Source organism: Drosophila eugracilis, unplaced genomic scaffold (genome assembly GCF_018153835.1).
Source record: "Drosophila eugracilis isolate 14026-0451.02 unplaced genomic scaffold, ASM1815383v1 contig_691, whole genome shotgun sequence".
NCBI lineage: Eukaryota > Metazoa > Arthropoda > Insecta > Diptera > Drosophilidae > Drosophila > Drosophila eugracilis.
Genome location: NW_024573581.1, coordinates 483 through 13,372, shown reverse-complemented (window position 1 = coordinate 13,372; position 12,890 = coordinate 483). Strand labels below are relative to the sequence as shown.

At 43.0% G+C, this 12,890-nt stretch overlaps 5 protein-coding genes and 2 long non-coding RNA genes across 11 annotated transcripts; 4 read left to right on the top strand and 3 right to left on the bottom strand.

Moving 5' to 3' along the window:
- Window positions 1-236: 236 nt before the first annotated feature.
- LOC108106911 lies at window positions 237-1,442 on the top strand. Its single transcript, XM_017214162.2, has 4 exons — window positions 237-438; window positions 495-605; window positions 681-794; window positions 863-1,442. Exons 1-4 carry the CDS (start codon window positions 359-361, stop codon window positions 1,362-1,364), a joined length of 807 nt encoding a protein of 268 aa, XP_017069651.1. The 5' UTR covers window positions 237-358; the 3' UTR covers window positions 1,365-1,442.
- Window positions 1,443-1,581: 139 nt separating this feature from the next.
- LOC108106892 (D-aspartate oxidase) lies at window positions 1,582-2,963 on the bottom strand. Its single transcript, XM_017214142.1, has 4 exons — window positions 2,754-2,963; window positions 2,486-2,698; window positions 2,120-2,416; window positions 1,582-2,068 (listed from the first exon to the last, which is right to left on the bottom strand). The coding sequence occupies exons 1-4, from the start codon at window positions 2,954-2,956 to the stop codon at window positions 1,756-1,758; spliced, it is 1,026 nt and encodes a 341-aa protein (XP_017069631.1). The 5' UTR covers window positions 2,957-2,963; the 3' UTR covers window positions 1,582-1,755.
- A 379-nt stretch (window positions 2,964-3,342) lies between these two features.
- Window positions 3,343-6,167, top strand: LOC108106858 (male-specific sperm protein Mst84Dd-like). Of its 4 annotated transcripts, none has more exons than XR_001772409.2 (5): window positions 3,343-3,454; window positions 3,506-3,549; window positions 3,601-3,895; window positions 4,271-4,418; window positions 4,474-4,691. XR_001772409.2 is itself a non-coding variant. In XM_017214102.2 (5 exons), exons 2-5 carry the CDS (start codon window positions 3,523-3,525, stop codon window positions 5,955-5,957), a joined length of 546 nt encoding a protein of 181 aa, XP_017069591.1. In that variant the 5' UTR covers window positions 3,343-3,454; window positions 3,506-3,522; the 3' UTR covers window positions 5,958-6,167. The 4 variants fall into 4 exon arrangements, 2 of the variants coding, with proteins under 2 accessions (XP_017069591.1, XP_017069590.1); XM_017214102.2 differs by lacking the exons at window positions 4,271-4,418; window positions 4,474-4,691 and adding exons at window positions 5,306-5,481; window positions 5,947-6,167 and having other exon boundaries at window positions 3,601-3,932; XR_001772410.2 differs by lacking the exons at window positions 3,343-3,454; window positions 3,506-3,549; window positions 3,601-3,895; window positions 4,271-4,418; window positions 4,474-4,691 and adding exons at window positions 5,095-5,222; window positions 5,275-5,319; window positions 5,725-5,888; window positions 5,947-6,167.
- Window positions 6,168-6,722: 555 nt separating this feature from the next.
- Window positions 6,723-7,043, bottom strand: LOC108106859 (E3 ubiquitin-protein ligase complex SLX5-SLX8 subunit SLX8). Its single transcript, XM_017214103.1, has one exon. It carries the CDS (start codon window positions 7,041-7,043, stop codon window positions 6,723-6,725), a length of 321 nt encoding a protein of 106 aa, XP_017069592.1.
- Window positions 7,044-7,533: 490 nt separating this feature from the next.
- Window positions 7,534-8,595, top strand: LOC108106860 (male-specific sperm protein Mst84Dd-like). Of its 2 annotated transcripts, XR_001772411.2 has the most exons (4): window positions 7,534-7,654; window positions 7,707-7,751; window positions 8,156-8,319; window positions 8,378-8,595. XR_001772411.2 is itself a non-coding variant. In XM_017214104.2 (3 exons), exons 2-3 carry the CDS (start codon window positions 7,721-7,723, stop codon window positions 8,386-8,388), a joined length of 204 nt encoding a protein of 67 aa, XP_017069593.1. In that variant the 5' UTR covers window positions 7,557-7,654; window positions 7,707-7,720; the 3' UTR covers window positions 8,389-8,595. The 2 variants fall into 2 exon arrangements, 1 of the variants encoding a protein (XP_017069593.1); XM_017214104.2 differs by lacking the exon at window positions 8,156-8,319 and having other exon boundaries at window positions 7,557-7,654; window positions 7,707-7,913.
- A 733-nt stretch (window positions 8,596-9,328) lies between these two features.
- Window positions 9,329-9,817, bottom strand: LOC108106920. Its single transcript, XR_001772416.2, has 2 exons — window positions 9,727-9,817; window positions 9,329-9,657 (listed from the first exon to the last, which is right to left on the bottom strand). It is a non-coding gene; the product is annotated as an uncharacterized LOC108106920 (long non-coding RNA).
- A 285-nt stretch (window positions 9,818-10,102) lies between these two features.
- Window positions 10,103-12,682, top strand: LOC121530391. Its single transcript, XR_005993941.1, has 3 exons — window positions 10,103-10,307; window positions 10,571-10,844; window positions 12,167-12,682. It is a non-coding gene; the product is annotated as an uncharacterized LOC121530391 (long non-coding RNA).
- The last annotated feature ends 208 nt before the right edge of the window (window positions 12,683-12,890 follow it).

Here is a 12,890-nt window from a genome sequence, read left to right as displayed (position 1 = left end):
CTAATTTGGAGACCAAGAAGGAGAAGACTCAAAAGATTCCAATGTAATTTAAGCTGTTAATGAATAGAAATATTGTATTTGTATTGTAACCTTTATACCAACACTTTGTTATCCCCTATATTTAAAACCTGCTCAAGCTGCCACATAGGTAGCAGTATACCTGTTAATCCTAAATAAATATCAATGTCATAATTTTAAGCCACCCAAAAAGTATGCTCTGATTTTCATTTCTTAATTTAATTATTCCGAATTTTTATATAAATTCAGATATTTTTCCGTACTTTGGTCTCTCTTTAAATTCGTATCCATTTATTAACTAAATCTTCAGTGTAGAAAAATTAAAAGTGATTTGGCTGCGATGGACGATATTCGAACTTTGCGATATGACATCCAATGGGATGTTTACGAGAATATGCTCATCGTAGACATAAACTCAAAGCATGCAAACCCAATTTAAGTCTGAAGCTGAAGCTTAATACATAAAATGTTTCTAGGTACTATGACATGGTAATCGAGTTCATGTGGTCCCAATCGTTTCTAAAAAGCTTGGTATTCGAGAGTCTCGGTCTTTTCGAACTGGAGGGCATGAAAGAAACATATTCGAAGTAATATGAAATCTTTATTTACGAAACATAAAATTTCATTTAAGAACTTCATCTTAACTAATCATTTAATTAAAGGTATGTGCTGCACATTCTGCGGAACGAGTGTTCGGTGATGATGATCAGCGAGGACGAAACGCAAATAAAGGCAGTTGGCCTGCTCGAGTGGATGACCGAGGAATGGCACTCCTGGTATGATCATTAAGTCAAATTCAAACTGCACCCGCCTTTCACAAATTAACTGGGTCTGGTCTTTTCAGGGTATTCTTTCCTTCCTCCATGCCCAGAAATCTGTTCCAGCAGATCATAATGATGAAGAAGGAGCTCATCGATGCGACCAAAGCCAACCTGGGCATCTCCACCTACGACGCCCTGATGGTTCATGAGATCGCCTTTCCGGACGAATTATACTTTAATAGGGACTTCCTTGTGACCATTTTCGATGTGTTCAGCTTTGTTGCCCAGCACATGCACATGCCGCGGGTAAGTTTCATTGCCCTGAGCTCCGTGGACCAGGAGGCTGCCAGTCTGATCGAGTACGATGAGATCGGACGAACCATTTACTCGATCTACAAGGTGGGCAACACCCGGCCTTTTGACATCCTGCGAGAGCTGGACGAGATGTACGCACTGCTCTACGAACTGCCAGTTGCCCCAATATTGAAGTACTTGGATATGCCCGGCTTCGAGTCTTTCCACGAGGCCTTGGACGCCAGGTTAGCCAGGGAAGCTGCTGAAAAACGACACGACGATGACCTGTGATTTGCATTTTATGTTTTATATATTAATAAATGTCTGCATACTTTTGGGCTGTCACCTCGGCAGTCACCCAGCCTCCCATCTAATAGTGTTTAATTGCAAATACACTCAGGAAGGGCGACTTTCAGGGGGAAAGAGGAAATGTTTCCAGGCAGTCAGTGATAAGCCTATCAATACGATCCCCTTGCCACTGCTTACACTGAGAAAAGTATTACCATCATTTGCATGCATTTTTTCATTTTATTTACATATTTATACATTTATTTTTATTGAATTTTCGCGCTTATAATTTTTATGATCCAATTTAGATATTCTAAGTTATTAAGACAAAAGTGGGCCCATAGTATTCCACTAAAACATGAATTATTATTATTATTATATTATTAAATTTAGCTTAAAGCTTGGAACCGTTCTTGGCGGCTAGTAGGATGTCGAGAACATCGTCGGCACAACCCCAGCACAAGGTGACTCCGCTACCACCGTGTCCATAGTTATGAATGAGAAGCTTTCGCCCCCGGCGCTCGGCTTCTAGTCGGAGTTGGGTACGACCCGGGCGTAGACCCACCCAGTCAAAGAGGCATTCGGTGTGCTCCAGGCCAGGAACGAAACGACGACAGCCTCCCACAATTAGCTGCTTGTCCTTTTGACAGACCTCCGTATTGTAGTCCCGCTCCTGATGAGTTCCGCCCAGGACAACGCTCTCGGTGCTTTCGGTTCAATATTTTAAAAATGTCTCAAGGATGCGTAATCATACTCACTTGGGTATAATGTAGTTTCCATCGTCGCTCTCGTCCAGAACGGCAGAAAAGATCCAGTTTGCCTTCACTCGGGACACCTGTCCGCGTACTGCGTACATTTGATCATCGTTTAGTAGAGTCCGGGAGCCCAAGCCGGAGCAGTTCACAATCACATCGTATTCGGAATTGGCGATGAATGCCTCCAAGTCAGTTATCCTTTTCCGGACAACTACACCACCGCTGCGGGCGAAACGTTTCATCAAATACGGCAGAAGCTTAACGGGCTCCGAGGTGTAGGTAACAAAGGATAGACCTGAACTGGAAGTGGTGCGTAGCTCCGATTATTTTAGACAATAGATAAATAATTCTGATTATTATTTTTCTTACGTAAATTTTACGGTGCGACCTTCGTTGTATTCAGCCAGCTGTTTCTCTGTAAGATCCACGGCTCCATACACAATATCCCGCCAGAAATCTCCAACTATGTCCACCGTAGAGGTACTTAAACGGATGCAGGGCAGCAGGCAGACCCCAGCCTCTCCGGCATCTCCGCTCAGCCAGATCTGCTCCAGAAACTGGTGCATGCTCTTCGACCACTTGCTGCTCGAAATTCAGTTAAAATAACTTGATAACGGCCATAACCGGAGAAACGTACTACACTTTCGACTGCGAAGTGCCGCCCAGTAGGTAGGGACCCCAGAGCCCCGCCGATCCATCTCCTGTGGTGTTTGGCGTGAAGTCCTCTGATAAGATCGTCACCCTGATTGGCTTCTTTGGCTCGTTAGCATAGTGCTCAAGTATCTTAATAGCACTGGCGACACCGTTCACCCCGGCTCCGATAACTGCAATGTTCGACATTGCTCCACTCCGATCAGCTTGGAAACTTAGACCGAACTGAAGAGACGGCCGCAATTTCGAAAACCTCGACCGCAGTAAATGATAGTGGAGCTTTCGTCGACAACTGGAAAGCTTTGGGTATTTTTGCATCAAGTGAAAAGACTGTAATGAGCAGTCTACATGCTTGTTTTGTATTCGTTAGAAGGTATGGGTAATGGTAACGTATCTAGCCATGTCTGTTAGTCCGGCCGACTCCCCAATCATCTGGCCGTGCAAGCGTCGAGATCACGAAAGTCACGAAATCTTCATCTTGAAAATTAATCAAATTCGCTTAACTCTAGTAGGCTGTAATCCCAACAAGATGGCCTTGCCTTTGACTTCAAATCCTACCAAATGTGGTCTAGGACCTGAGATGGGTTTTCCATTCGATATCAGACTTTCGGACCCCTCGTTTCGGCCGGACTAAAAATTTTTCAAAATTCAAAATTTTTTTTTCGAAAACTATTTCACCAATATAAAGTAAGTGTGTCACTGTGTTACGTAGTATTTGATTAATCGGTTTCCATGCAGCGCTCAACGAGCTGAAGATGTGTGACGGATGTGGATCGTTGGAGGTGAGTAGGTGCCCTTGATGTCCGAACAATGCTCTATACCATCCATTGCAGCCGCGCGGATGCCGCAGCAGGGAGTTGCGTTGCGGCATCATGTATACCACCTGCGACTGCGTGAAACGGAACGGCCTGCAGGATAAGTGTCCAAGGTCCGCCTGCCAGGGAAGACCGGCCTGCCTGTGTTTCCCGTTCCCCACCTGCGGTCCAGCGGCCTTCCCACTACGCTATGCCAACATGATGATGGGCGTGAACAACAAGCGTATGCGCTGTGCCGCCACCGGAGCTCCAAACGGCGGTGCATGTGGTGGACGAGCTGCCGGTGGCTGCTGTGGTTGCGGTCCCTGTTGCTGTAAGGAAACTCCATGCTGCGGCCTGCATAGTCCCCCGTGCGGTGCTCCCTCGCCCATTCCTTGCTCTCCTGCTCCGGGCATGTGCTGCCCTCCTTTGCCCGAAGGCGGCATTCCCGATCCGCGTGTCTGGAATTATTGTAACTCACCTGTGTCGTACCCATGTAAGTCCGATACAGGTCTTTGTCCGAATCCCCCGTCTCCGTTCGTCCGTCCGTCCGTCAGTCCGTCAGTCCGTCAGTCCGTCAGTCAGTTAGTCAGTAAACGTTAAAAAGCCGTGCGAGCCGTGAGGTGAAGGAGACTGTGCCATGTCCGGAGACTATGCGGCCGCAGCTTCTAAAACGTCCTCCTGGTGGTGACTCTTTGTGTCTCTGCAGGATCTTCATGCCCAAAAAGCTAGTCCCTCAACAATATTAGCATGTCCCGAGTTTGGTGAGCACCAAGGCAGGATCAATGGACTGAATGCTGTCGTCAGGCTACAAGTCCTTAATTTATGACACCTAATCCTTCCACATCTCGTCCCGTGTAAGTGGTGCGGTATCTGCCCTATTTATGGGATATTACTTATCTCCTCCCGCAGGTGGTTTCTAAATAGTTCCTGGCAAGTGCTTTGATCGGATTCTGGCGTGCCTCTTGGCGGGACATGTGTTGTGGCGGATTTTTGCAAGTTAAGATGGAGCCAACTTCCGGAAATCGAATGGGGAACCTTGTTAATCACGTCCATACGTCTTGGATTAAGATCTCAAAATCATTTGTGTTTCTAAATTTTCAGGCATTAAATTAAAACAGAAATATGTATATATTTTTTGAGAGGTTATGGGGAAGATGTGGGGTGGCGAATTAATGCACAATAACTGGATCATTAGCGTCATTTTAGTTTTCTAATCCATATAGTATTCTCGCCCCTACTAAGAATTCGTTTCGCTGAGATCTGGAAATGTAAAAATTGCTAAAAAATATGCATTCTTGTCATGAGACATTTATATCAAAACCTGGCCACGACCAAGAATAGCAAAAGTGCCTATATTATTTTTTAAATCCCACTGAATTTAGTGTAGTAAAGATGCTATAAGCATTCTTTTGAAATGTCCCCACTTTTTTTTTTGCTCAAAACGATCTAAAACACAAGATATCCAGATCTAAGCAGGCCGGGAGAACGGATAAAGATGGCCATGACTTTCACTTCAAGCCCGATTTTAAACTTCACCCGGGTGTACTTGGCTATGTGAGAAGCTATCCTCATTCGATATCTGACTCTCGGACACGTCGTTTCGGCTTCTAAATTTTTCAAAATTCTAAATTCTTTTCGATTTTAATCCACCCAAAATAGTAAGTGTGCGGTATTTGTCCTTATGACCTCTTCTTACCCCTTCGCACGCAGCGTAAGGACTCAACATGTGTAACGGATGTGGATGCTGTGGACCCTGTAATGAAACACCCTGCTGTGGCCCGCACAGTCCGCCATGTGGAGCCCCGTCGCCCATTCCTTGCTCTCCTGCCCCAGGCATGTGCTGTCCCCCTCTGCCCGAAGGCGGAATTCCCGATCCTCGTGTCTGGAACTACTACAACACACCCCCAACGTATCCATGTAAGTCGGGTCAAGCGGGAACATGACCTAAATTTCAATTTGTCTGTTTTGTCCGTTTATTTGTCCGTTTTGTCCGTTTATTTGTCCGTCTGTCCGCGTTTTGGTCTGTCCTTCTTGAGAATCGTGTAAGGTAAGCGCACTGCAGGAAGAGAACGTGGCTAGCTCGGCAGCACAGTGCGTGCCACAGCATCGAAGACTTGATCCCTTTGATCAGTCTGTGGTGTGACACTTTACCTCTTGAAGGTTTCTGCCCCAAACGCTATCTAATCAACAAGGATAACGCACCCTGTGTTTGGTGTGCTCTGTGCAAAGCTCACTGCTACAACACTCCGCCGACATGCTGTTGCTAGGCCTTCTTCCAGATCCCTCTCCTGTAATCCCTAACTTTCCTGCTTAGTCTATAGCGCGTAAGTAGTTGCTTTACAGCTGCCCTATTCATGGATTCCTACCGATTTCATCCTTTAGGTGGCTTCTAAGTGACCCTGGAAAAGTCTTTAGATGGATGTAATGGCGCTTGTGAGACCCGATGGGACATGTTGGGTGCCGCATTTTGGATGGAAATCGAAGCAGCTCGGATCAAGATGATTGGCTTTCATAGATCCGACTTGACTTAAGCAACACCATATATGTCAGTTCTTTTGGCTCGTTTAGGCTTAGAATAAAATAAAAAAAAAAGTGGCTTTTGATTTCTTGCGTAATTCTGCCTAGTGCAAGAAATTCAGATATTTAGAAAAGATAGTTCTTATTGGACACAGAAAGCTGGACAAATATTTTGGTTCATTAGGGCTGTACTTGAATCGAATGAGCAATGCCATTGGGAAACATTTTTTGTCTATTTTTACCCTGAAAAGTGCATCTTGTGTGCTCTCAAGACGTGTTTTTTAACACGGATAGCCCTCTCATTATTAGGTAAATTATTTCTCCTGGGATATTACAAACGGGGTTTAACTTTATTCAAATTATGTCTGCTCTTTTGGGGAAAATTCAAAAAGCGGAAATCTTACTTTTGTTCGTATATTTATTTTATGAGTAAGAAAATAGCTAACCAAAATATATACATATGTAGGCAATCCCAATCCATCTGCGTTGGTGGTGCGAAAAAAGGGGGATTGCACTGGTTTTCTCGACCAGCTGATTCTGTGCTCCGTGAGGTTGTAACGCCATTGACGACCATATTTACTTATATTTACTTTATTATTAAATAAACATAAGAAAATATTTAATACAAAGGCTGCTCGAAGTTAAGTATACAAACGAATAAAAGTTATGGAGAATTTCTTGCATATCGGGCACGTTTGAGACTGACTTAAGGCTTTGATCAGACACTCCTTGCAGAAGACATGGCCACACTTGGTGGTCACCGCCGCCTCAGGACAATCCAAGCAAATGGGGCACGAATAGATGCCATTGTTTCCATCGGGCAGCGGCTGCATGACGCGTTGCTCCTCTTCGGGCGTTGTCAAATCGATCATCTCTTCAGGTTCCATTCTATCGGCAGCCCGACGGTGTCCTTCTATTTTCAAGGGCTTCCAGCTCAAGAGACTGCGCCAGGACGTAAACATTTGAAGACTGTTATGTAATAAATGACATTAAATGACAGTAGACATTTGAAATTAGACTCAAGGGTAATTAGCTTAGCATGAAACAACGAATGGAAATCAAGTAGTCCGAGAAAGTAAAAAATGCGTTGTAGTAGTATGTAAAAATGAATATTTTGAGAAATTTAATCAAAAAAGGAGTAAAGCCTTAAGTTTATAAAAATATAATACAATGCATGAAAATATCACGGAAATTAATTGGTTTGGGTGTATCTAAAATGCCAAAATAAAAAGCTGTTTTTAGATTCCTTTTGACGGTATTCTTTTTTATCTTAAAATCGGAACTCCAAACTTCTGGAATCATAAAATAGAATAAGTATTTACTTAAAGTGCTCATTTTTTTTTGCTTAAAATTATCTAAACCCCAAGATTACAGTATCGACATCTAAGCAGGCCGAGAGAACCGATAAAGATGGCCATGACTTTCATTTCAAGCCCGATTTTAAACTTCACCCGGATGTACTTGGCTGTGTGAGCAGCTGTCCTCATTCAATATCTGACTCTCGGACTCGTCGTTTCGGCTTCTAAATCTCTCAAAATTCTAAATTCTTTTCGATTTTAATCCACCCAAAATAGTAAGTTTGCGGTATTTGTCCTTATTACCTCTTCTTATCCCTTCGCACGCAGCGTAAGGACTCAACATGTGTAACGGATGTGGATGCTGTGGACCCTGTAATGAAACACCCTGCTGTGGCCCGCACAGTCCGCCGTGTGGAGCCCCGTCGCCCATTCCTTGCTCTCCTGCCCCAGGCATGTGCTGTCCCCCTCTGCCCGAAGGCGGAATTCCCGATCCTCGTGTCTGGAACTACTACAACACACCTCCAACGTATCCATGTAAGTCAGGTCAAGCGGGAACATGACCTTAATTTCAATTTGTTTGTTTTGTCCGTTTATTTGTCCGTTTTGTCCGTTTATTTGTCCGTCTGTCCGCGTTTTGGTCTGTCCTTCTGAGAATCGTGTAAGGTAAGAGCACTGCAGGAAGAGAACGTGGCTAGCTCGGCAGCACAGTGCGTGCCACAGCATCGAAGACTTGATCCCTTTGATCAGTCCGTGGTGTGACACTTTACCTCTTGAAGGTTTCTGCCCCAAACGCTATCTAATCAACAAGGATAACGCACCCTGTGTTTGGTGTGCTCCGTGCAAAGCTCACTGCTACAACACTCCGCCGAAATGCTGTTGTTAGGGCCTTCTGGCGGACCCTCCCCTGTAATCTCTAACTTTCCTGCTTAGTCTATCGCGCGTAAGTAGTTGCTTTACAGCTGCCCTATTCATGGATTCCTACCGATTTCATCCCTTAGGTGGCTTCTAAGTGACCCTGGAAAAGTCTTTAGATGGATGTAATGGCGCTTGTGAGACACGATGGACATGTTGGGTGCCGCATTTTGGATGGAAATCGAAGCAGCTCGGATCAAGATGAATGGCTTTCGTAGATCCGACTTGACTAAAGCAACACCATATATGTCAGTTCTTTTGGCTCGTTTCGGCTTAAATTAAAATAAATATTGCAAAAAAATAATACTCAGGTTCTAGTTTCCTTGGGTTATTCTACAAAAATCTAGAAATTTATGTCATTGGGAACAGCCATTATAATTACTGTTGGGGGGAAAATTCGAATTTCCGATTTAATTTTCTTTTTCCACACGAGTTGAGTCGCGTGACTAGAGTCGCGGTGTGGGCATTTTAGGCATTTCCGATCCATCTGCGTCTGAGCTGCAAGAAAGGAGAACTGCGCCGGCATCCTTCACCAACTGATTCTGTGCATTCAATTACATTTATTTTGTTATTAATTAAACATAAATGAAATTAAGTAAACAAGCGAATAAATCTATTCGCGCCTTTCTTGCATATCGGGCAAATTGGTCGCCGAACCAAAGCTTTGATTAGACACTCCCTGCAGAAGACGTGTCCACACGACGTGGCCACAGCCGCTTCAGGATATTCCAAGCAAATGGGGCACGTATAGATCCCTTTGTTTCCGTCGTGCAGCTGCTGAATGACGCGATGATCCTCTTCGGGAATTGTCAAGTCGATTATCTCAACAGGTTCCATTCCGTCGGCCGCCCGACGGTGCCCCTCTATTTTTAGAGGCTTCCAGCTTAAGAGACTTTGCCAGGACGGAAACATTTGAAGACAGTTTTTTAGTCTAATATATGACGTTCGTATATGAAAGTAGACTTTTGAAGTTTGACACAAGGGTTACTACAGGCTTGACACCGCGTACCGAAAATCAAGTAATCCTACAAGAAAAGTGAATATTGGATTCGTTTATTAGACAACATTATTCGATTAGTTTTAAGACTTGGAATTTTAAAATTTAAATTTGACTAATAAAAATCTGAAGAAAAAGTCAGTAAATCCGAAAAATATTGTAAAGATTATTAGTGATGGTTAAGTGGTTGTCCAGTTTTCCTCCGTTGTCGTCACATTTGGGGTTGTGCTACGATTCGGATCATGAATATATAACCCAACGATCAGGATTAAAGAGATGATTACAATAACCACGATAAGGATGCCAATCAAGCCATACATCACAAGTGTCTGAGGGCCCGGCATTGTTAAATTTTTAAAGCTCCCGGAACTGAGAAACAAACACTTCCGTTGATCAACACTCTAAATAGAGCCATTCATGAATGACTTTTCAACTTACCAGTTATTCCTTATATGGTAATCGCAAATATAACGTTTCAAAGCTCTTTCAACGTACGGGAGATATACTTTTATATATTTTTAAAAGATAAATCCTTTCCATTTTAACCACAGCCTTCTTTTCTTATGTCTAAATTTTTGGTCATACTTACCTGGACTAGCCCTTGACTTTACTGACCTTGTCATAAAAATACTAAAATACAATTATTTTTAAATATATTAATGAATAAAATTGTTTTCGCCGGGCTTAATAAATAATAATAATTATATATAAAAAATAAATAAAACTATTAATTCTTAGAAAAGAATCAATAATACGAGTCTAAGTACTTCAAGAATTTTCTGTCAAAGTTGGTAACAACATTTATTCATTTAAACTCAAACTCAAAACCAACTAAAACTTCCTCAAAATTTCCTCCAAATTAATTCAAACCACTCTGCGTTGAAATGGAGACAAAAAATATTGTAATCATATTCTCTATTATTATTGCCATACTCGTAATCATCGATATCCTGCTTATTGTTTACATTATACTGGATGTGGAATATGGGCGTACTGTGTTACAACGTGCTAGGCGACCGGTAAGTTTTTATATTTCAAACTTTCCTATTTCATTTTGCTATTAATAAAAAAAGAACTGCGAAGGTTTCATTATATTCGCATACGAAAGATTATTCGGTGGTAAAAGGAAGCCTTTCCGAACCTATAAAGACCCTATATTTGAATATCAAATAGACTCATCTAAGATAGCTTTGACCCTTCTGTTCATCATTGTAGCTTTGTGTACACCTAATACAAAATCGAAGACAAACAATATCGAAATATAAATCTTTTTTGTCCCCAGGATCCAATAGAACATCAAGACTTTGCTAAAGTACAAAGGCTTTGGGAATTTAAATTATGAATCAGAAAATTATATTGGCCCTGGTTGGCATATCAGTGATTGTGTGCCTCCTTATCCTGATTTTAATGTTCGTTTACTTCATAATTGACAATCCATACGATGTTGCGAAACCTACTACCATCGAAACCACAGAACAAACGGAACCTGAACCTGTAAATGTACCCGAAGTTGGTGATGGTGCGGGGGACGCCCCACCTGCAGCCTTTTAAAAATTGTAAGTTACTTCCGCAAAATTTCGGGTTTCCGTCAGATTTCGGGATCAATCACTCTCTGACTAAGCTTTCGAGTTAGTTGTCAATGCGATCGGGCGTTTAATATAGTCACAGACACGGTCCCAGTCGGGTTAAGTCGTCGTACGTGGAGCTTATCTCGAAAACACAAATCATACAAATCGTATGAAGTTATGGAAACGAAGTTATTAGCACAAATTCTAACCATCGTTGTACTAATCCTGTTCCTCGTGCTTATGATAGTGTTTTACATATTTCTACATTTGGATCGCCTTCCTACACCAACTATCGTTACATCAAACTTCCACCTGTAATAATGGTAGAAAATTCAACACTCGTAACAATCTTTCTGGTCGTTACGGTGAGCCTAGTGATTTTATTGCTCTTGTTAATACCGATGGCTCTCTTCAGAGGCCAGGGGCGACATGTTCTGAAATTTTGGAAAGATCAGTATTAATAATACCGTATGACATGCCATTCAATTCGTTCAAAACCGTCGGTGAGTGACCAGAAATCGCGTCGCTTGATATAGAATTAGCGACACTATCGGCTTTTAGGATATTTTAAAAGGGGGACGCACCTGTATAAAGAGGTACCGTCGTTGACCGGGCAGGTGGCGTCAGCAAGGTCGCGAATCGATAAATAGCTGACGATAATTCTAATTTTATCGATTTTAAGGTAAATTTTAAAACTTTGTTCGAAAAAGCCGTGGCCTTTTGTTTTGCAATTGAAACCCCAGTGGCATTAACAGATAACACACAGATATTCTTGGTTAGATATTCCGTCCATCTCTATGCCAAGGAAGGCTGCTCGGCCTGACCTAATTCAAAAATTGGACGGGCGGAGACGCGAAATTGGCGCTTATTAATTCGAGCCTATCCTTGCTAAAACTAAAATGCCATGACTACCGCTTCGATGCGTTTCCAATCTTTTCCCTTCCAGTTTGTAGATCACCTGCCTTGTTGCTTTTAACATCTGATTTGGACTTGTAAATTTTAAAGTGGTCTCAGTGCCAAAGGAAGCCATATTTCATGCGGCAATTAGTGGGATGATCATCATAGTTAATTTTCGCCTACATTTCGTCGACCGGCTGGGGATTTGTCAGGCAGCAGCCACTAAATGATGATAGTCACCGCGATCTTAGACTTCAATTAAATGAAAATTGTGTCGCGCCCGCGACTGCGTCTTCCACGATTTGGAACTGGGCTTTTTGAGTTGCCATCCCGATGGCAACCGCAGCGCCTGTTTCCGCACACATGCATAAAATATTTGATTAAGCCTGACTCTTGCGTATTTCATATTTCAGATTTTCAGACACATTTCCCCCGGTTCGGCGTTGCTTGGTCTTTCTTTGTCAAATTCGGATCAGTGTCGCGCGGCGCACAGCGGTGTCAACTTGTCGTGTGCAGCGCAAATTCATAGTATCACAGTGTCCATCAGCGTTTCCAGTGTTGTAAGCCCAGGCCAAGACCAACGCCGACCGAACGGATCTATATACAGGAGCTTATTTGGATACCGATACCGATTCAGATCCCGATCCCGATCCCGATTCCCGTTTCCGTTTACCGTTTTCATTCCGATCCCACATTTTGAAACCTATTGCAAAGGCAATCTCCACCCATTAGCCCTATAACAGTATAACCGTTGAACTGAGGAAGCGCCAGCTGCCAAAGCGCGGAAGAATGCCGACCATAACCGAGGATTGCATAGATGGATTCCAACAATATTACTCGAGACCGCCAGAGAGGCCGAAGAAGAAGTCCCTGAAGCAGATGGTCTACGATTCAGAGGACAACTCCTACTTCGGACGTTCGATAGACAGTTGGGGTGAGTTCAGCATCTTACTGAAAATCTTGGATTACGTAAATGCCTTATGCTAGTAGTCGACAATCTTGATAAAAGTCTGACCTTAATCAAGAGAATCTCTTTGTCGTCGCATGCGTTGACGGACATTCAGATTATTGTGATGGGTGGATGTATCTTTTTTACCGGACCTCCCGCTTTCGAGTCCGTGTCCGTGTCCGTTTTTA